General features: G+C 38.4%; 1 protein-coding gene across 2 annotated transcripts; it reads right to left on the reverse strand.

Moving 5' to 3' along the window:
• Positions 743–23,566, reverse strand: PLEKHF2 (pleckstrin homology and FYVE domain containing 2). 2 transcript variants are annotated; one of them, XM_021089079.1, is made up of 2 exons: positions 23,415–23,566; positions 743–3,354 (listed from the first exon to the last, which is right to left on the reverse strand). In XM_021089079.1, exon 2 carries the CDS (start codon positions 3,338–3,340, stop codon positions 2,591–2,593), a length of 750 nt encoding a protein of 249 aa, XP_020944738.1. In that variant the 5' UTR covers positions 3,341–3,354; positions 23,415–23,566; the 3' UTR covers positions 743–2,590. The 2 variants fall into 2 exon arrangements, with proteins under 2 accessions (XP_020944738.1, XP_020944739.1); XM_021089080.1 differs by lacking the exon at positions 23,415–23,566 and adding an exon at positions 23,078–23,162.

A 23,977-nucleotide genomic window follows, 5' to 3' on the forward strand; every position in this document is an offset into this window, starting at 1 on the left:
ACTAAGCACAATTTCATGTATTTTTACCCTAGACTTTACTATTCAATTTTATCTTCTCAAATGTACAGCTATCATGTGGATATGTAAATAATTGCAACTATACTGTATAAAGCTACAACATATATTTGAGAATAAATTAGCACATCCAAGAGAAAAAAAGATTGCAGCTCAACTACTAGAACCTTTCAAGAATCACAGGGTATATACAATTTAATACTACCCATATGTAAGAATTTCAGCATAAAAGAGATAAAGATACATAAACAAATGACAAAAGATATATAAAACCGGCCCTTGCATGCACTTGACCCAAAGGCATGAATTCCTGTATCAAGGTGTATTCAATTTAATACTTTCCATTGACATCTACAGAAGTCTGCATCTTTTATGCCAACAGTTACCAATGTGGTTAATGTACTGGGGCCTAGCATGGTCCAAGCAAATTTCATTCAAGAGAAGAGTGTGACAACATGGCACCAATATCATTTCTGGTTTATAGGTAAGATTTATAAAAGCTTTAAAAATTATAGAAAAAGTTCTGGAAGAAAGCACAGCTTGGATTCTATTGCATGTGAAACCCCACGAAAATGAGGCAATGCTCTATTCCTCGTGCCTAGAACAATGCCTGGCACATAGAAGGCACTTACAAATGTTGAAATGAGGCAAAACCTGCATAACATCTCCATTTACCTTAGCAAGGGGTAAAAAAATCTTCAAGTGACAATATGCACAGAACAGAAGGTAAGTTGTAAAATATTTTTTATTGTAAAAACAGAGTCAATAGAGGTTGACAATACAATGTTATCTCAGAACATTTCCCCTTGGTTCCAGAATCTGCTAGGTTCCTATGTACCAGCAAGTCTCCATTAGCACTTCTCAGGTTTCATGGTCCTTTTCAAATATGTTTATTGACTCTATGTAAATATTGCTTAGAAACACAAGTCCAAATGATATTAAAACAAAGAAAAAAAACCTGTTGTGCCTTTCTTTCACATTTCCTACAGGGAGATCTATGTATCTCAGGTGCTTTCACAATTTAAAAGTAAAGTTAGTGCCTTAACCAAACCAAAGAATCCTCCTTCGCAAGTTATTAAATCAAACCTCTCATGACATTTGTAATATATCCAGATTTAAAGATTTTAAAACAAAAGAATTTAGAATTTGAAACAAACTTCAGACTGATTTTTCATATGTGAAAGACTATAGTTATTTGCAGCATACAAATGGAGAGAGTAGTGCAAAATGCATCAAGTTTTATACGATAAATATACTTTCAACCTAATGGCTGCCTCAAAAGCAAAGAGTGAAAAATTACCCCTTCTTAAAAGCAATCTAGAATGACTCAGTAAAGTCTGCAATTTAGAAAGATCAATTGCTACTCTATTTCTGTAGATTGCAAAATGATTTCAGAAACAGATTAAACATACAATTGTTTTACAAAAATAGAAATATTGCTTGGGACTTTACAAAACTTTATAAAATTAACACTATATTTGTAAATTCAAGATAATTTCACACTGAAATAGACAATTCTTCCATAAATATGAAGTCCACTCAAACTTGACTGGTCTGTCTTGACTATTCTCATACATTATTTCTTCCCAAATCTTCAGCCAAAGCAGATCTATGCTCTGTAAGATTTTTTGTAAAAGAGATTGTTTAATTTCAGTATGTTTTATAAGATTTTTCATTCTAGAAATGTTAAAGTAGATGAATTTACAGCTACAAACGTCTTACTAAAAGTAGAAATAATGCGATGACAATTCTATGACAAATTTCAAACCCAATTCTTAAGAATGACAATTACAATTTGGCACCTATAAAAAGTAAAAATATAGTCACAACTATTTTATGGAAAAATATTTATTCATATAGAATGAAGAACCTCCAAATTTACTTATCTGTAGCTGTCAAATGAGGAGTATTTTCTAATTACACCCATTTATAACACTCATTTTTTCACCTCAAAGAGCACCAGTGTATATTTAAAACAAACTAATAAAAAGTGAGAAGGTAGGGGCTTATTTCATGCAACAGTGCTATTATGATAAGGCACCACCTGGTATATGAAAAAGCCAAAGTATTTCCAAAGCATGTATTTCTGTTACTGGTGTCTTAACCTTTAGATAGGATGGTTAGAAATAAGCTAATAATTATTACTAACTAACCCCATCATACTCCTTTTTCCATCATTCTTTGCTTTTAGTTTTTACATGTAACAGAACATAAACAACAATGTAGTACATGATATGTTAAATAAACATCTTTTCCCAACCATCCAAGAAAATAGTCTAGAATTAAAACAAGAAGAAGAAACCAAAAATTTATCTGATATATTTGCAATAGCCTATCCCTGCAGAAGACTAGGGAGCTGGGAGAGGTGAGAAGAGAGTGGCAGCAGCTGAGGGGCGGTGGGGGTGGATGATATCAGGACCTATTTTCTATAGAATATACTGAGGCACATAGGTTAAAAGTTTCTCAGGCAAATTCATGGCTAGAGCAAAACTGAGAGAAAGCTCAGAATTTCACATTCCCCCCAGAGCTAATTTCTCAGAAAGTCACACCGGATTAAATATGTCAAAATATGTCCTTAGTCACTGCTATCATCATCATCATCATCATCAGATACATCATTTAATGGAGATTTCAATGACTGACTGTAGGAGTCCGATCTAGTGGGCTGGCACGTGGCCATGTCCCCAGTAGAAAGCAGGTCATAGCAGAAGTCACAAATCCGCACAGGCTTAGAGGACTGGCTGGGAAGAAGAAACCTCTTTTCAGAGCAGGGCCCACAGACAACAAAACCACATTTGCGGCAATGGTGACGACGATTAACAGGTGTGAATTTTGCTTTCTGACAACGCATACATACAGTTGCCTCAGAGTCAGGAACCCAGACAGCAGCATGTTCATTACTGGGTGTCTTCCCACTTTTGGAGAGTAAATCAGTGACACATTTATTTATGTGATTCATCCATTCTGATTTTTCAGTGGCAGTGGCAGCATAAACAGCAAATGATTTCGTTGGTGTCTTGATCAGCCATCCATTCCTCAAATCTCCCTCATCTTTGATGGAATCAATTGTGACATTTTCCAGGGGAATAATATGCTGTTTGTTGTATTTTTTCTTCTGGATGACAATATTGCCATATACAAGAATATCATTAAATAAGAAAAACTGCCTTGCTTTGGGCTTTTTTCTGCATAACTTAGTCAATACTCCTTCTCCAATAAGAACCCGACCAGGTATAGTTAAGGGTTGGCCAGCTGCTCCAAAACAGTTTTCTACTATATTTATACGTCTAGTATTTGCTTCACTGTTTGCCAAGCGATCCACCATCTTTTGCTAATAGCCTTTAAAAAAAAAAGAAAGAGAAATTAGCACACAGAAATTATACTCATATGTTAAATATACAATCTAAATTTAATCTAACAAACCATTACTTCTATCCAAAGACAAAATTCTCCAACTGTTTCCCTCCAAAATAATCGCTAAGCATACCAAAATGGGCTAACATTTCCCAGTTTTGAAAATCATCAAAACCATGTACTAACCATCTCCATGTAGTCTAGTACTAGTTAAGCAGTTATTTATATAAGAAGTATAAACTTCTTACAGACATATAGGAATTATTTACTAGAAAATGACTGTCATCAGCTCCATGAAGTTTCATCTCAGAGAGATTCTGAACCAGAGGACCAATTATTATATAAACTAAGAGAAATGACTATAATTTTTCGAGTAAGCTCTTACCATTGAGCTAAAGCCTTAACTCTCACCTGTATTATCAGAATGAAATTCCAACCTGCCTCACTGCCCTTGGTCTCGCCGCTTAGATCAATCTTCAGGCAATGATTTCTCAAACGAAAATTTGACCATGCCATTACTCAAAATTACTCCCCTTCACTATAAAATGCAGAATATTTAGCATGACATTTAAGGCCTTTTGTTATCTGCTTCCTGCTTACCTTCCCAGACTCATCATAAGTCACTCTTTACCTCAAATTTTATGTTCTAAGAATACACTATAACCTGTAGTTTATTTCAACTATACATGTCTTCTCCCATGCTGCTGTATCCTTTATTACTTACTACCCGCAGCTAACTCTTATCCTTTGAGACTCCATTGAGGTTACCATACCACTCCAGGAAGCCTTCCTTAAACTGTTAGACTAAACACCTTCCTCTGCAATGGAAACTAAAAGGCAGTGGCTATACATCTTTGAAGCTCATGCCATCTTGCTCAGCAAAGGTGCTCAAAAATGTTGACAGGAACATTTTGGCAATGTGCAAAAAAGCTGTATGAATCTAATTATAAACATTCATAGATTTAAACTATAGATTCAAGATTGACTTCCATCAAGTCCCAAGTTGTACCTGAATTCAGACTTCTAACCTAACCTAATAACCAAATCATATTAAAAAGGAGAGGAGCATTTAAATACAAACAGCATGGTCTAAGTCATAGTACTGAGCTCACAAACTGATGATACTGTAACCCTTTTGGGCCTCCATTATAAAGGACAGAACAATTCCGATTTTTTTTTTTTTTTTTTTTTTTTTTTTTGCTTTTTAGGGCCACACCCGTGGCATATGGAGTTTCCAGGCTAGGGGCTGCATCGGAGCTACAGCTGCCGGCCTATGCCATAGCCACAGCAATATCAGATCCGAGCCACTTCTGTGACCTACACCACAGCTCACAGCAATGCCTGATCCTTCTTAACCCACTGACCGAGGCCAGGGGTCAAATCCACAACCTCATAGTTTCTAGTCTGATTCCCTTCTGCTGCGCCTCAACGGGAACTCCCTGATTATTCCTGAATTCTGTCTCTCCCCAGATCTTAGGTCCTTATAAAGCCCTCTTGCCTTTCACAAGGGTGGACTCTGTCCTGAAAGTTGTTCCTGAGAATTAATATGACAATGCATGGCTGCAAACTGTGACAGCCTCTCTAATTAGGGCAAATCTACCAGCCAACTGAACATCTACTATCCTATGCACAAGTGCATCACAGAAGAGGAAATAAAAATAGCTAGTAAACATGACAAGAGGCTCAATCTCATTCATAACTAAATAAATGAATAAAACATTAGGATTGTTTTTCCATTCACCAGATTAGTAAGAAGATGCAGTGCTATTGAGGACACATGGAAACAGGTACCCTCCTACACTACACAAAGTATGTGTACCCAGGGATCCAGATACTTAAAAGAAATTTCACTCAACTGAAGAAAGACAAGTACAAGGATATTCAGTGCAGGACTGTTGATAACAAGGAAAAAAAAAGAAAGAAAAAAAAGAAAAGCTCCAAATGTTCATCCAGAGGAATGAGTTGAACAATTTATGATACACACCCTTAATAATATGCTAGATATCTGCTAAGAATGATATAAATCTAAATACAGGATATGGGAAAATGCTCAAGATACTTAGGTGGGGAGAACTACACAATGATCTCATTTTTGTTTCAAATATTTATCAAATTTCATCAAGTCTAAGATCTATTGATTTTAAGACATATCCTCATTTTTTGTGCTACTGAAAAACACTGCCAATTAAATCATGGCAAACTCTTGGTTATATGCCATTCCAATTTTAGAGACATCAAATATAGTAAAACATGTTTATCTTTAGATTCAATGAAATATGGTGTAAGTGTGTAATCACAGACACTAATAAGTAAGCACACACATAGGAAATAAAATTTAGAAAATTATATACCATAATATCAATGATGATATTTATCTCCAGATAGTATAATTACAGATAATTTTTCACACTTTATATTACAGTCAAATATTCAAGAGTGCTTATTTTGTTAGGCATCGATCTAGGTACAGGAAAAAATAAAAACACAGACAAAGTTCCTGCTCTTCAAGACTTACATCTTGGTTGGGAAGAAGGGGAAAAAAAAAAATCGAGGAGTTCCCATCATGATGCAGCAGAAATGAATCTGACTAGGATCCATGAGGACACAGGCTCGATCCCTGGCCTTGCTCAGTGGGTTAAGGATCGGACATTGCCATGAGCTGTGGCGTAGGTCACAGATGCAGCTCGAATCTGGCATTGCTGTGGCTGTGGTGTAGGCCAGCAGTACAGCTCCAATTCAACCCCTAGCCTGGGAACCTCCATATGCCTCGGGTGTGGCCCTAAAAAGCAAAAACAAAAAACAAACAAAACAACAGACACCCTAGTAGTAATAAATGTTGCAATTTTTTTTTTTAATGGCCTCAGGGGGCAAATGGAAGTTCCCAGGGTAGGGGTCAAATCGGAACTACAGATGCCAGCCACGGTCGTAGCCACAGCAATGCCAGATCTGAGCCTCATCTGCAACCTACACCACAGCTCCACAGTTCGCAGCAATGCCCGAACCTTAACCCAATGAACAAGGCCAGGGATCAAACTCACATCCTCATGATTACTAGTCTGGTTTGTTTCCACTGAGCCACAATGGGAACTTCTAAATATTGTAATCATTTTTAAATGATTTTTTAAAAAATCTGCTGGGAGCTATTCAGACTGTATGGTCAGGGACGGCCTTTTTTTTTTTTTTTTTTTTTTTTTTGGCTTTTTGGCATGGCACCTGCAGCACATGGAAGTTTCAAGGCTAGGGGTCAAATCATAGCTACAGCTACCAGCCTATGCCACGGCAACGCCGGATCCAAGCCCCATTTGTGACCTACACCACAGCTCACAGCAATGCCAGGTCCCCAACACACTGAGCAAGGCCGGGGATCAAACCCGCATCCTCATGGATACTAGTCAGATTGTTTCCACTGCTCCACGACACGAACTCCAAGGCCTTTCTAAAGTGGTATCTTTTTGGCTGAAAGGGCAGAACTAGATATGCATACATAAGAGGTGAGAACAGAGAATATCCGGTCAAGAGGAATAATTGCAAAGGTCCTAAGTTAGGAAAGAGGTTGGCACTTGTAGAAAACTGAAAGTATCTATTTATTCCCATCAGTATCAATTATTGATTCTACTAATTTGGCCACACAGTTATGAATCAGCTCATATACAATACAAGCAGGTTTCCTATTATTACTACTGCTGGAATTAATACCACCACAATTTGTGCAGTGTTTTTCACTTATTATCTTCTGATTTTTAACTTTCTCAAACTCCTATGAAATAACTAGAGAAGTTTTTATCTCCCAAAGCAGTATCTAATCATATTAGAGGAAATGTGAGCTGAAGGAGAAATTAAGGCACAAAGAAAGAGATTCGTGCAAAACAGCCTGGAATCAACTCTACTCACTGGGAGCCCAAGAAAGAGCTAAGCACTTCCATGCATTTCTGTTATTTTCTACCCAGGGCAACTTATGATAGGTATGCACTATTAGCTCCATTTTATAGATGAGCAAACAGACATAAAGGAGTTAAGTACCAGGCCCAAGGCTGTCACAGAATGGGGATCAAAGCCGATTCTTCCATGCTGTTACCAATATATTACGGCACACAATTATTCCCTAAGGCTCCAATGACTCTCCAAGAACTAAGAAAGTTATTGCTACCTCTGGACCGCCACTGTAAACCCTAAAAATACTAAAGATAAAAAGAATACTAATTTGAGCAAATAACCTGAAAGGATAGATTATCATGATTTCTTTAACCAGTCTCCTGATAATATTTCTTTGTTCAAATTTTGCAATGTATTAAGCCTCAATCTCTGTCCGCAAATCATTCCCCAGTTTAAGAACGATGCAACAGGAGTTCCCCTGAGGCACAGTGGGTTAAGGATCCAGCATTGTCACTGAAGTGGCTCAGGTCGCTGTTGTAGTGAGGGTTCAATTCCTGGCCTGGTAGCTTGCACATGCTGCAGGCATGGCAAAAAAAAAAAAACAACAAAAGAGAAGTTTGGGGGCATTATTAATTGGTATTTGGCTAGAGCAGACACTGATAAGAAATATACTTCATACTGCAAATGTTACAAACACATACTCATATAATTCTTTCAATTATGAATAATGTATTCTATTATCTTTATTTTAAGTTGAAGCCCACTTGATCGATTTCAGTAACAGACTGTGACCTATATTTGAAAAAAAATGAACAAAGAACTTAAGGCCTTTGGCCTTAAGCAGTCCTTTCCATTATACCTGTTGGTCATGAAATATTTTCTGTGTGTGTCTGACATGAAAAAGAAGGGAAGCTCTGAGCTTGAAAACCGAGGAATATACAAATGCCCCCCCCCCCCACACACAACATGGTGGGGAGCACGACAGGGAGGGGCTGAGAAAATGGGAGCAAATTATCAAATCCAGGTGGATTATTGTTAGATACCCAAAGCAAGGTTCTTGAGTAAACTGGATTTAATAAGGCATTACCTTTTGGCCCAGAATCCAAAAAGCTTTAGGGGCTTTCTTCCCCTAAAGCCCAAATCCAAAACTACCACCTCTGCACTGAGGTGCCCCAAACAGTAAGAACTCTCAAAGACTTCTGTGAGAATGTTAGAATACAAGAATACTGGACCTAGTCAAGGAGTGAGTCCTTGTATCAGCACAAAAAGAAGCAGAAGAAAACTCTAAAATGTGGGCCAAGCATACTTCTGTCTACTTTTCTTAGGAAGGAATACCAGTGAGTACAGTAAGAGCTAAGAAGGATGCTTCCCCATCTTCTGGCAGAGATGACTTCCTTAGGACAGATTCCAAGAAGTAAAATTACTGGGTCAAAAAGCACCAATGTTCTAAGCTCTTGCTACCTTTTGCAAAATTTCCATTCTGAAAGTTAACACCAATCTACCAAACAAGCACAATGACTGTACCCATCCCATTTTGTCTCAAAGTATTTTCCTTTAAAAATTTCAGCAAACAGAAAAGATTTTTTAATGCTATCTCACTTTATTCATTTCTTTTCTCTTTTATTCATTATGTTTATTCATTCACTAACTGTTTATTGAAGACTTTTTAGATGCCAGATATTTTTCTTGTCCTCTCGGGGTCTGGTGAAGGAAAAAGACAGTTAACAAATAGGTGATTCCAAAAGGTGAAATACAATGAAGGAAATTAGCAGTATGCCAAGATATAAGGAAAAACTCTTTAAGTAGTTCAAAAAGACCTCACTGAGATGGTTCTACATACTGGGTCTCGAAGGATAAGAAGTCAGCCTTGCAAAGGAACTATTACTATGGACAAAAATCCTAAAACAGAAAACAGTATTTTCAACTTAACTGAATGTTTTATTTCATACCTATCTAGTGAGACTGGCCACTTTCTAATGTGTTTATTAACCTGTATCTCTAAACATATATATTTAAAGGTTATTAATCTGCATATTATACATAAAGGCTACTAACCCATCTAGTTCACTGCTTTTCCTAGTATATTAACCTATAATTTGCTTATGGTGTTTGTCATAGAAGGAGTTTTATTTCTTGAGTAGTTACACATATTTTCCTCTGTGATTTTTTTCCCCATGACTCCTAAGCTTTCTTAATCCAGACATCAGATGCACTTATTTAGTATTCTCTATGTTTTATTATATGAATTTTACATTTAATTATTTTATCCATCTGAAATTTATTCTGGCATAGGTAAAAATCATTGTTTCTTTTCAAATATTTGCTTTTTTTGAGGGGTGGGGTCTTCATCAGGGCCATACCCATGGTAGATGGAGTTTCCCAGGCTAGGGATCAAATCAGAGCTGTGGCCTCTGGCTTATGCCACAGACACAACCACACCAGATCTGAGCCATGTCAGCGACCTACACCACAGCTCATGGTGTAGCCAGGGATCAAACCTAGATCTCTGATACTAGTCAGATTTGTTTCTGCTGAGCCACGATGGGAACTCCTCAAATATCTGCATTATAAAGGTGGTAACTGCTCCAGAATCACTAAATACTGCACTACCAGGTTTCCTCACTTATAAATGGAGCAGCTATGTCAGGGAGAGCATTAAATGAGATAATGCATACAAAATGCTGAGCAAGTAGTTTTTATTTACTCATGTTAATAACCTAATACACTGATTTATATTAAATTTTCATGTAGTATTATAACACTGCTTCTGGGCTGTCTGGTCTAATCCATTAATCTTTTACAGTACCATGCATCTGTTAAAACTAGTTTGGATTATTCCCTATTAACCTTTCAAATGTTTTACTTAACCTCATCTGCTTATCTGTCCATATGACATCTACTTTGAACAGTGGTTCTCAACCTTAGCTGCCTGAAATCACCAAGGAGCTTTAACCTAAAGGTGTACTAAAGTATACCAGAAAAAAGGTCATCCAAACTTACTATCTGGGTCCAAAACAGCTATTTTTAATATTTTAAGCCATTTTATAACTATTTACAGAAATAAGAATAAAGGGAGAGTAAAAATAACTTTGAATTTAAATGTCAAATTTCTTATTCCACATTTCTGTTATTAAAGGTATATAGATCCAAAAGCACACCACCCTTTAAATGCAATTAAATAGTTATAAGTTATCACACATGAACCTATAATATTTCCATTTGTTTTTAGGAATACTGTTTACTAATTAAATCTAAATTTGAGAAACCTTATCTAGAAAATCATCAACTGAAGACCATAGTCTGAGATTTCACTTATAATATTTTACCATCATTATTAGTTTATGTTGCTGTTTCTTTGCACTCATTTTCTGACTTGTCCAATAGTTCAGAAATGTCTAGCTTTGCCAATTTTTGGTTGGTAGATGGAAAATGAAAAATGAAAAAAATCTAAATTCTGAAATATTAAACGAAAGCTTAAAAACAAAGGCTAAGGAAGATATCTCCAAACTGCTTCTGTATCTTTTTGAAAGATGATGAAATACTTTGGATAATGCAATAATAAAACTGAAAAATGGTATAATGGTTTGAATCTTATTTTGTCACTGCATCATCCTTCTAGGCAATTACACCACCTCCATTTTCTTTTTCTTTCTTTCTTTTTTTTGGTTAAATAACTCCTGAGATAATAAAAGAGTAAAATGCTTCAAGATACAGGAATAACAAGATCACTAAAATCCTATCTTAGATTTATACATGTCCAAGGAACCCATATGGTAATCACAAGCTAGCATGAGTTTTATTCTGTTTTTTAATACAAAAATTTTCTTTTTGTTTTGAAAATTTCTAAGAAATAAAAGTTACAAAGTATCAATCATTACAAATAATTAGAACGGTTAAAACAGAAATCCGAAAACCAAAATTGAGACCAATGGGCAGAGATGATTAAATATAAAAGGTTAAAGAAATACTGGTATCTAGATCCCTCCCCCAAGATGTTCTGATCTGAGGTATGTGGGATATGGCCTGGGTACTGGGATACTTTAAAGCTCCACAGGTAATTCTACTGTGTGTCTAAGGTCTAAACCTTAGCCACTTTCAATTACAATAAATAAATGAAAAAAATAAACAAATCCACTGAAATTTTGGTGAATGTATATTATACTCATAAATTAGCTTCGAATAAGTTAACATCTTTATAGTTTCAAATATTCCTAGTAGGTAGATCCTATCTTTTCTCGAAGTTTTTTTTTTTTTTTCAAATCTTTAGTGGCCCAGTAATTCTGTAGGTTTCTTCTCACAAGACTAACAGATTACTTAAATAGATCCCCAGGTACTTCATACTTTTTGTTGCTATTTTTGGGGGAGGGGGTTTCCTGCAGCATGTGGAAGTCCCCAGGCCAGGGATCAAACCTGCATGGGCAGCAACCTGTACCAGCCCCCCACCCCCCCTGCAGTGACAACTGCCAGATATTCAACCCACTCCTTTTTGTTGCTATTTTAAATCTAATCTCTTTCCCACATATTTTGTAATCCATTACTACTACTGATAAGAAAACTACTAATATTTCTGTTAGTTTTCTCCCCACATTCAGCCACTTCATGGAACTCTACACATTCCAACAGTTTCCCAGCTGACTTCTTTTGTCTTCTTTTCCAGCAAATTGTTTCTGGCAGTCCTAATTCATGGTTTAAAATATAGGAACCACAGCAAAACCATATCAAACAAACAAAAAACCCTCTTAACTTTTTTTAAAGCCAGTTTTATTTACCAATTTTTAAAAAGTAAACCATCCAAAGTTTCAAGTTATCTTCTTCACAACTGCAGACAAAAAACTACATTTGAATTGGTCAAGCTCCACCCTAGTCTTTTGGTAACATCTTGTTTCTAAAGTTGATACGTTCTTCAGCTGAGCATCTACCACCTGTTAAAAATGTAATATTAGAAAGAGGCAAAAACTCTTTTAAAAAAGAGTCAGAATCTTTTTACAATTGAGAAGAGAGCCCAACTGTCACAGAATACTACGGGCCCAGGTCTTCTTACTGAAAACCAATACTTCTTATCTCATCCTTGCAGGTGAGTTTAAAACAAAAAATCATCTAATTAATTTCTTACACGTACCCAAGACATCTGATATCAGTGAGCTTCAGTATTCAACTGTGCATTATACCAGAAAAAAAAAAAAAAATACACTATGAACCAAAAAACCTGAATTCTAATCTCAGCTCAGGCACTAAATAAGAGATTTCATAAAACTACCTGACTGTTCTACACACAAACACACACAAAGCAGCAGCCACCGCCTTGAATAAAATAATTTGTAAAGCCCTTTCTGTCTTTAAAATAAAGGTACTTTGATAGTAGAGGGGCCATACATACTTCTGGTTTACTACAAGCCTTACTTGCATACAAATTAATTTTTAATCAAATTTTTGACTATATCTTAATATCAATCAAGATTTTTCAAAATCTGTGTTACTGCTAAACTGAGACTATAGAAAATGTAAAAGGCAAGGAGAGACAAGCAGAAAAATGGGGAAAGAAGAAAATTTTTTTTTTAAAGCTGCAACAAACTATCAGAGGAACATTCTCCCTGGGCAAATGAGCAAGTTAGAACAAACTACCCCTCTTCCTAATGCACCTAAGTCAAATGAACAATTATTCTAGGCACCTACCATATGCAAGGGACGAAAGTTTTTACTTTCAAAATTTCCATAATTTAGTAAGCATAGTAACAATCAGGAAATTCTAGGTAAGACTTTCCATAAAATATTAGGATGATAAGGCAAAGAAGAAATACTTGAACATTTAGCAAATTAAGTTCAGAATTTTACTTATTCTATCAAGGAGACAGAATTTTTTCCTCCCCTTTCCACTAAGATTTCCACCAGTGTGGCAAACCAACTACACAACATGTAATGTAGAAATAAGTAGTGATTAAGGAAACATTCATTTCTTAGATAAGAAAAAAAAAGAAACTCTAATACTTTAATTTTAAACTCATAAAGCTGGACTGATAGGAACTGAAACTTCAAAACTTTGAACCACATTTATAGGAAAGTGATAGTGATTTGTAAAAAATCTCTCCTAGGCACTATGTCTGCCTATTACTAAAAAGTAAACTCAAATGCACTATGTTACAGGCCTAGCCAAGAAAAGAAAAAAGAAAAAAAACATTTACTCAACAACACCTACTCATGTACCAGGCACACCTACATTTTACTACTTCATTTAGTGATCTTAAATTCTGTTAAAATGAATAATCATATCCATTTGATTAAAATGTAAAATGAGTTATGGACTAGTTTAACAACCACAGTAAATTCATGTTCTTTCCATTATACTTTGCTACCTTTAGAAATAAATATTTCAGAAATATTTCACTCATGTGGACCTTATTATGTATTTGGAGAACTCCACTGATAAGGCAAAACACTTAAATATAAAATATGCTCAAAATAATTATTCAAATCCTAAAAGGAAGTTAAGAGTAGAGCTATGACTAATTTAGGGTGTCAGTAAAGGCAGTTTCAAACAGGTTAGGTTTGACAGACTCATCATGGTATATAAAGAACAACTAAGCCACAGCTGAGGATTTTTTAAAAATTAATTTAAAAAAACAGGAGTTCCCGTAGTGGCTCAGTGGTTAACGAATCCAACTAGGAACCATGAGGTTGCAGATTAGATTCCTGGCCTCGCTCAGCGGGTTAAGGATCCCTCGTTTCCATGAGCTGTGGTGTAGGTTGCAGACACCAGCTTGGATCCCGAGTTGCTGTGGCTCTGGTGTAGGCTGGGGACTACGGCTCCGATTCGACCCCTAGCCTAGGAACCTCCATATGCCGCGGGAGCAGCCCTTGAAAAGGCAAAAAGACAAAAAAACAAAAAACAAAAAACAAACCACAACCAAGTACTCAAAGCCCTTCAGTCAAGTTCCCAGTGTCCAGTCTGTCTTTTCAGTTTTACTTCTTTGTATATTGTTCTCTTTGTTACAGTCCAACCAGACTACTAGCTACTCCCAGAAATATGCTCTGGGCTTCCTCCCCTCTACCTGAGATGGATATATCCCCCTCCAGCCACCTGCTATTCTGAAATTTTACCAGTCAGTTCAGTAACCTCACACACATATTGTTTCATCGTTATATCCTCATAGCATTTTACCTGTACCATTTTATGGCACTTACTTTCTATTACATTTTATAAAGATTTGCATATCTGCTTATTCCCAACAATTTGGAGGTTCTTGGAATTGGGGAAGAATATCATTTCCTACAATTTTGTGTTCCCAACAGCACCTACAAAACTGCTTGCATATACATGCCATTAATGTGCAATGAGCTGAATATGACCAGTTAGTTAAAAGTGGCAGCAGCTTCTCAACCTGGGGTTTGATGAAAATCAAAGATTTCATTTTTGATATCTATAGTACTAATTTTCACACAAAACAGGAACTGCACCCTACACATCAAATGCTTCACTAGACCCACAGATTTTAAATTTACAAGCAAATGCTCTGGTCTATTTAACAATAGTATCTAATTATGAATTCTAAGTATTGAGTATAGCAGATCCTGTTTTTTAAAAATCTCAATCTCATGATAATATATAAAAATGACTTCTTCTCTTGCCAAAAGGCCCAGCTGTTTCGTTAGCAAGTAAAAAATGATGATGTACGTATATTTTCAACATCAACAAATTTCAGATAAAAAACTGCATTATTTCAAAACGTATTTATACAGAGACAGCTGTATAGTGCTGACAGATGTTAAATCATTGTATAATATTTGAAAAATAAAGCTGGTACCCATCATATCCCTAACAAATTTTCCTTAGCATTTTTCAGAGCAGTTACAATCTACCCACTACATTCAAGACCTTATGCTGTGTTATAGGGAAAACAAGAATGACTAGACACTGGGATTTAAGACATGTTCCCAAAAGGTTTTAATAAAAAGCACAACAAAATAAATATAATAATAAAAATATTAAAGTGGTAAGAAGCAAAAAAGGAAAGAGTGAAAGCATAGCTTGAAGAATGCAGCAGTTGAAGACCTGAAACAGGTTGTGAAAAATAACTGGAACTTCAAAAGGCAAAAAATGATAAGGCATAAAGCTGTGCAAGTAAAAATGTGTTAAAGAAAAAAAAGTAACATGTACAGCTGTGGAAGAGGATGGAAAGAGCTATTTAGTTGAAAAGCAGGGGAGAAAAATTAAGACTAGAGGAGTTCCATGGTGGCTCAGTGGATTACAGATCCAGTGTTGTCACTGCTGCAACTAGTTACTGTTACAGCGAGGGTTCAATCCCTCGCCCAGGAACTTCTACATGCCACAGACACGCCAAAAAAAAGAAAAAAGGGGAAAAAAATAGGACAAGAGATCTTATTGGTTCCTGAGAGTTCTCTCTGAAGCTTTGGGAAGGAGTGGCATGATCTGATGTGGAATTTTTCTGAGATAACTGTGGAAACAATGAAAGATAAACTGAGAAATGAGAGATTGAAAGCAGGACTCAGTTGAAAAATTACTGCCAAAGTAAAGGGGAAAGGTAATGAGAGTCTGAAGTTTACAGGAAAAGAAGGTTGTAAATGGTAAGGTTCGTGATTGCCATGACTAACCAGATGCAGAAGAGTAAAGCTGAAATTAAATCCCTGGGTTTGTCTTTATTTATGTATATATTTATGTATGTATGTATGTATATGTCTTTTTAGGGCCGCACCCCCCGGCATATGGAATTTCCCAAGCTGGGGGTCAAATCGGAGCTGTAGCCATGGGCCTACGTCACAGCCACATCAACACCAGATCTGAGCCGTGTCTGCAACCTACACCACAGCTCATGGCAATGCCAGATCCTTAACCAACTGAGCAAGGCCAGGTATCTAACCCAAATCCTCACTGATGCTAGTCAGGTTTGTTAACTGATGAGCCACGACGGGAACCCCAAATCCCTGGGTTTTCAGTCTAAACAATACAGAAGCTAGTAAAATCAATAATTTCCAAGAATTCCAAGCAGCAAATATTTACTGACCAACCTACTCTGTACAAAATAAGTATTTAAAGAAGTACTCAAAACTAACAATCTTTGCGAAGGATAAAGACAGCAATATACACAAGTTTATAAACACAAGATAAATAATCTATGTATTATACACATTAAGGTGTGTTTCTGTAGGAAAGATGATGGGAGTAACTTATAAGGAAGGAGACAAAACACAAGAAAGGGGTCTGGTACTCATTAAGTGTGTTATGAACTGAGGAATATAATTACCTCAAATCTGTGCACCCAAAGTCTGAAAGAGCAGAGAAGAAACAAACCAAATATACGATTTTTTTTTCCTTTTTTTTCTTTTTTTAATGGCCACACCTGCGGCATATGGAAGTTCGTGGGCTGGGGATGCAGCTGAGGACTATGCCACAGCCATGGCAAAACCAGATCCAAGCCGCATCTGTGACCTAAGCTATAGTCTGCAGCAATGCTGGATCCTTAACCCACTGAGCCACAACAGGAACTCCAGAAACACATAAATTTTTTTTTTTTTTTTTGGTCTTTTGTCTTTTTTGTTGTTGTTGTTGTTGTTATTGTTGCTATTTCTTGGGCCGTTCCCGCGGCATATGGAGGTTCCCAGGCTAGGGGTTGAATTGGAGCTGTAGCCTCCGGCCTATGCCAGAGCCACAGCAACGCGGGATCCGAGCCTCGTCTGCAACCTACACCACAGCTCACGGCAACGCCAGATCGTTAACCCACTGAGCAAGGGCAGGGATCGAACCCGCAACCTCATGGTTCCTAGTCGGATTCGTTAACCACTGTGCCACGACGGGAACTCCACATAAATTTTTTTTATTAAAAAAATAAGAAGAGTGATGAAACCTAAGGCCAAAGAACATAGCTGGGAGGCAATTCTGACCAGGAGGAACAATTCTTAAATGACTAGAAACTCAAGATGGATCTTAAAGCAAGAGTAAAAGGTCAAACTATATAGGGGAGAGGAAGAAAGGGGATGACAGGGTGTACAAATACAGTATTTTCTCCTGCAAGGAAACAACTGCACTCAGACTGGAGGAGGTAGGGCCTGGAGAATGTATAGTGGTTAAGAGTAGAAACCCAGCAAGACAGGAAAGGGCCAAAATGCAAAGGAAAGTAAAACATCAGACTGAACAGTTTAGATTTTATTATATAGGCAATGGAAAAACTAAGGTCTTTAAATAAGAAAATACTAATAAGTACACAGAAGCAGCACAGAGAACTGGAGAGCCTACCTGAAGAAGCAAGACAGAAGGAAAAAAAAGAAAGAAAAAAAAAAGTCAGGAGGGTATTATATAGTCTCTAAGTAAAAAGTTAACAAAAGCCTAAGCCACAAAAACTGACAGTAAAAAAAAAAAAAAGGGCAAGATTGGAATTTAAGAAAGATCACTGGGGTAAGGCAGATAGGATTTAGGAACCAACTGAATGTGTTTGAAAAGTGAATGTAAAATGATTTCAAAGGTTTAAGCATAAGCCATTGGGCAGATCAGATGCTAGTTTTGTTTCAGGAGGGAGAATAAATCAGTTTGGGACATATTTTTCTTAAAGCACCTTCAGGGTATCCACAAGACAAACATCTGTCAGACAAACTGAAATGCCAAGATAAGTAGGGAGCTCCAGGACAGAAAGAGATTTAGGAGTCATCCATGGAAAAAGATGGTCGTTGATGTTGGAGAAAAGAGGAAAGGGCAGAGGACTAAACTTTGGGGAAGGCCTAGTTTAGAAAGCAGGAGAAGCAAGAGAAGAGAGAAAGGGAAACAAGAGAGCACAAAGCACCTTTCAACATGTTCACATGTCTCACAAACCTCAGAGATTCAATAACCTTATTGTGCCAAAAGGTCACAATAAGCAGGGAAATATGTGGGGAAAAAAATCTAAGGCTGATGGTAATGTATAATATTATTTCAGCAAGCCCTGCACTTTGACCCTGGAATTTCTAACCACATAAGTTTATCGTGAGAAACAAACTACTGGAGAGTGGGCTGTAATATTAAAAAGTTTTCCCTCTGGCATTAACTCTGCTAGTGACAAACAGAACCTAAATTTCTAGCCCTAGAGAGGAATGGCTAAATACAAAAAAGCCAAATATCATAAAAGAAAACATTTTACCAAATAAAAACTTTAAACTTCAATACAGAGTGGAAAAAAAAAACCATTACAATTAATAAAAACTTCTTTTAAAAGACTGGAAAAATGCACACCAAAAATTTAATATTGGTTATCTCTAAGTACTAGGATGAAATACTTTGATACTAATTATTTTATAATGAACACATATTCTCTCAGAAAGAAAAAAGCTTTTAAATAACAAGGAGTTCCCATAGTGGCTCATCGGAAACAAACCTGACTAGCATCCGTGAGGATTCGGACTCAATCTCTGGCCTCAACTCAGTGGGTTAAGGATCCAGCGTTGCCATGAGCTGTGGTGTAGGTCACAGATGAGGCTTGTAACCTGAGTTGCTATGGCTGTGGCACAGGCAAGGAGCTGCAGGTCCAATTTGACCCCTAGCCTGGCAACTTTCATATGCCACAGGTGCAGCCCTAAAAAGCAAAAATAAAAATAAAAAATTAAGTAACAAAATGAAAAGGATGTTTAGAGAAATATAATAAACACAGTTATAGGTATGACTAATAAAAATTTAAGAATAAAAAAATCTTTTTTATTTTCCTCCTAACTACAGTTTAAATGAAACAAGTATAAAGAATTAAAGATAGTTCCACTTACAGAAATGAAAAAAAAAAGTTGATGCAAAGAATAAAACAGAAAATTCACATAAAATCCACAGAAGGAAGCAAGATCATCTGTTAAGAGTTAAGCATTTCAAGATTAAGCTTAGCAACCTGAGTTAAAGTGAAAAAGCAACAGAGAAAATGAGTCAACTTTAGGATAAGAAAAGGATTTGAAAGGAACTAGTTACACAGGTAGGTGGAAAACAAATATTTAACAGTCATCAGAGCTGTAACTTTTTTAGGGGATGCTGGCAGAGACGAATAGAAAAAGCAAAAGGTGATATTTACAAGTTGAGAAGTAACCAGTTATGAAAAGCAAAGGTCAAGGACAGGAAGACAACATAATACCAGTTGGTTCATGGTATATGGTATACGGTGGGTTCAAGAGTGGGAAAAAAAAAGGAAGAAAACTAACAGCCTAAGAGGAACTGGAGGTGACAATGAGGACAAAAAGTTGGTTATCAGGTGTGATGGAAAATAAAAATAGAAAGACAGGCCCTCTGAGTCACCACATCTGGTCACAGATTTAGACCTGAGGTTTAAATGATGATAAGCTTAAATAACACAGTGATCCAGGAGTTTCCTTATGGCTCAGCAGGTTAAGGATGTGGTGTTGTCACTGCAGTGGCTCAAGTCACTGCCGTGGTGCAGGATCCATCCCTGGCCCAGGAACTTCCTTCCACATACCATGAGTGTGGCCAAAAAGAAAAACAAACAAAAAAATATAGACAGCCATGTAGGCTGTTAGATGTAAAGTGGAGATGAAGGTCACAGGACCTTCACTAGTTCCAAATGCGGCCTTTCTGGTCGGAAATGAAGGTAAGTGTTCCATTAACCTCTGCACTTCACTTTCTGCTGCTGCAAATCCATTCTCTGTAACCCGACTAGGATTCTTCAGCTGGCACTTAACCTCCTTCTGTATTTTATTCAACCACAAAATGAAGAGAACAGGGAGATGGGAGATTGAATTAATGGTTCTCAACCCAGACTGTACATTAAAACAAACAAAAAAACTGGCAAAGCTACCTGTGCTTTGACTCCAAACCTAGTAATTGTGATTGATTTGTCCAAGAACGGGGTTCAGGCATCAGTATTTTTAAAAAGCTCCTCACAGAATTCTTATGTGCTGCCAAGACTGAGAACTGAACTAGGTATTTCTAAAGGTTGCTTCCCTTTTAAAATTCTATAATCCACTGCCACTCTGCTCATTTGCTAACTTACTGAATATCCTGTACCAGGTACTTGCACAAACATCTTAGTAAATCCTCACAACACTGTGAAGCAAATACTTCATGTTCATTTTACAAATGAGTCCAGTGAAGCTTAAAGAAGTGAAATGACTTGTTTGAGAGTCACAAGCTAGTAAGAAGCAGAGCTAGGATTCAGGTTTGGGTTTTTTTGTTGTTGTTCTAATCCACCCTACAAGCAATTTGCAACTTGCTTTCTCTAGCACTCACAGCAACTACTTGACCGCCTTCTATTCTCTTCCCAGGACCCCCCAAACTGAGCACACCAGTTTGTGGTTTTATGGATTGATTAAAGGGACAGTTACAGGGGCAGGGGATTAACCTCAAATTCTACAGTAATTTCATTACAGAATTACAGAACTCCTTCACCTGGAGAGGTTTCACAACTTAAAACAGCCCTCTGAGAGTATATCCACAAAGTCCATTTTATTCACTTAAGCCAACATACACCCTGCTATTAGGCATGCAGCTGGTGTACAAAGCTGGTTCTCAAAGATAAACTTACAAATAGAAAAGCAATTTTCACATGTTTTCCATTACGCCAGGCATTCTAAAACAAAATTCTAAGACAAATTCTAACAAAATAATTATTGGTAGAGAAATCAGAGTTGTTCTGTCAAAAAGCTTAAATATATAAGCATGACCTTCAAAATTTGTAGGCATTAATTCTATTTCCATGTAGTATAAACACTAAATACAGAGGCACTTTTATTTTTCTTATTTTTTATTTTTATTTTTTGTCTTTTTCCTTTTCTAGCGCCGTACCTGTGGCATATGGAGGTTCCCAGGCTAGGGGTCAAATCAGAGTTCTAGCCGCCGGCCTACGCCACAGTCAAAGCAACTCGGGATCCGAGCCGCATCTTCGACCTACACCACAGCTCACGGCAATGCCGGATCCTTAACCCACTGAGCAAGGCCAGGGATTGAACCTGCAATCTCATGGTTCCTAGTCAGATTCATTAACCACTGAGCCAAGACAGGAACTCCCAGATGCACTTTTAAATTATGATTATTATCCTTTTGTTGACTCACAGCTGTTGTTTCTTTGCTGCTTATCCTTCTGTCCATATCTACTCTGAAATTTCACAAACATTCAAGTTCTGTACCCCCAGACCAAAATTAATGAGTTGCCAAGGTAAATTCTCAAAAAAAAAAAAAAAAAAAAAAGGTGGTTAGAGAAGATTTAACTCTTCTGCCCCTGAAAGTGCAATTTAACAAGAAATTCATAAAGCGTATTTACAAGAAACACATGTGTATTTATCCATTCAAACCTTTCCTGAGCATGTGCTATGTTCTGGGGATGATGAGGCAACTCAGACCTGACCTAAACCTGCTGTCAAGAAGGTGCCATGACAGATACATTTACTGGGATGCAATGGGATAGATAGGTGAATTATTCTTGGGGAGAAAAAGAGGATGGGGTAAGGAGAACAGGGCAGAAGGAGCTTCTATAGGCTTGAGTGAATAATTTTAGGAGGAATAATTTCAGTACATGAACTCTCATAAACTGAGATTTCCTAAGAAATACTCCAGGAAATAGATATACTGAGAAACTAAATTAAAATCAGAAAGAGCAGCTAACAGACGAAACAAGGTGGAGAGAGACTACTCCACAGGAATGAGTTATATATCCTGCAGTTACGCTGTAAGAAAAATGAGAAGGCTTCAGTCATAAGATCTCACTTAAATACCAGTTTGGCTGTTAGATTTGAAGTTAGTTAAATCACTTTATTTGTAGGTAACTCTTCATACAGAAAAATATATACATATAATGGCAATTACCTAACAGTGGGGAAAAAAAGGTTTTTTTTTTTCTTCTAGAATTAAGGAAATTAGCGATCAAATCTGAGCCGAAGCTATATTTTTACCTAAAGATTGATAAGAGAAATTCTCCAAGATATGTTTAAGGGTTTATCTGATTTGTAGTTAAAAAGTCCTTTCAGTTCATTAACAGAATTTGGAAGCTCAAATGCCTTCATTAAAACTAGTAATTTACATTCACTTACTGGGGTGATTCAAGCTGAATCTTTTTTGATGCCTTGGTCAGTACACCAGTTTTATTTTTTGAGGCGATTACATGTGCTTTCCAAATAAGTAACTTAATACCATTCACCTCCAGTGCTGTGAGGACCCAAAGAGATTAAAAATAGAAGCTTTCCTTAATACCGAATTAACCTGAGGACCCCATGAGCTCGCAAAGGACAGAAAAATCTAAATGCTCAAAACACAGTAGGCAAGCACCTTTAAGGAACCAAAAGGAGGGGGGAAACCTCGCAATGTCAAGATCACTTCACCTTATTCTAAACAGAACACATGCCTTTGAGTCTCTCAATGTTCGTGTCTAAGTCCTTCTTTACTGAATTTGTTCTTCAGTGACGTACTGAAACACAACAAAGAAAGTATTTACCGATTTACAAACTTTGTGAGTCTCTGAATTACAGAGAAGAACTTGGTTATCTGTAACCTTAATACTACCCACGATTTCCAGTGCACACTCACAAGTTACTGCTTCAATGTCCTAAGGGCGCACAAGGATAGTCAAGCAACATGAAGAGGCAGCTCTCGGCCTTTAATAAAAATTTAAAAAATAAAGGAAAAATAAATTGGGCAAAAGACCATACAACTTTTAAAAGATTCCAAGTAAGTAAGACGTTAGAGCCAACGCTTCTATCAGGGTAAATTCTGCGGTGCCATTTTTGGCCGCCAATCACATAAAAATACGCTGTTCAGATTACAACGTCCGCGATGCCCAGACCCTGCAAACTTTTTGGACAGAGAGATGTTGGGGCCCTAAGATGCCATTGGCCACGACTGGGACCCCAGTCCCCGCGCCTCCCAACTTCTCACCCGATCTCAGGGTCCGCTTCGCGTCCGCCCGGCCCCCGCCCCGCGGCCCGGAGGACAGAACGAGCACCGGCACGGCCCCCCGGGCGGCCCCCGAGCCCTCCCGCAGCGGCGGCGGCGTCCTGCGAGCGGGCGCGGCTCCCCCAGGGCGAGGGGAGCGGCCGGGAGCGCCCCGTTTCTCACAGACCCCAACATGGCGTCGGCCGCCGCCGCCCGAGACGACGACACCTCCCCGCGCCGCCGACGGCCGGGGACCGCGGAGGGAAGCGCCCGGAAAGTTTCGCTTCTCCTCTCCCCGCCCGCCGGCGGCCGGTGGACAACCAACTCCGGCTTCACCTACCCGGCCGGGCGCGGACGGCGGCGGCGGCGGCAAAGGTCCGACTCCTCCTCGTCCCGAGCGCCGGGCGCGGACTCTGCTCGATCCTCCGCCCCAGCCTCCCAGAGTGGGCAGCCAACAGCGTTTCGCAGCCGGCGCGATCCAGACGCGGCGGGCTGGCGTCGAAGCCGCTCGCAGGTGACCCTCCCGCCCCTCCAGTCGAACCCCACAACGGCCGCCGGGGACAGCCTCTCCCCTGCGCGCGCACGGGCGCGCCGCCACCCACACGCCAGCCGCGAGCGCGGGCACGAGCACACCCACACCGCTCGCTCCCCGCCCTTTCTTGCCCGTTCCCTCGCCCCGCCCGGGCGGCCCCGCGCGACGAGCTCGAGGGGGCGGAGCCACCACGAAAGCCACACCCACCTGGGTAGCCAGGGCCTGGGGTTGGTTCCTCCGTGCTCAGTGGGAACGCGCGCCTTGGAGCCGATTGGGCGCACGTGGGACGTCTTACCTGGGCTGCCTAGCTGCGGGCAAGTCCTTGGAAAGGATTGTTCATCTGCCCACGAAGTTCTTAGCGAGGCTGGAAG

The sequence above is a fragment of the Sus scrofa genome, chromosome 4 (genome assembly GCF_000003025.6).
Source record: "Sus scrofa isolate TJ Tabasco breed Duroc chromosome 4, Sscrofa11.1, whole genome shotgun sequence".
In the NCBI taxonomy this organism is placed as follows: domain Eukaryota; kingdom Metazoa; phylum Chordata; class Mammalia; order Artiodactyla; family Suidae; genus Sus; species Sus scrofa.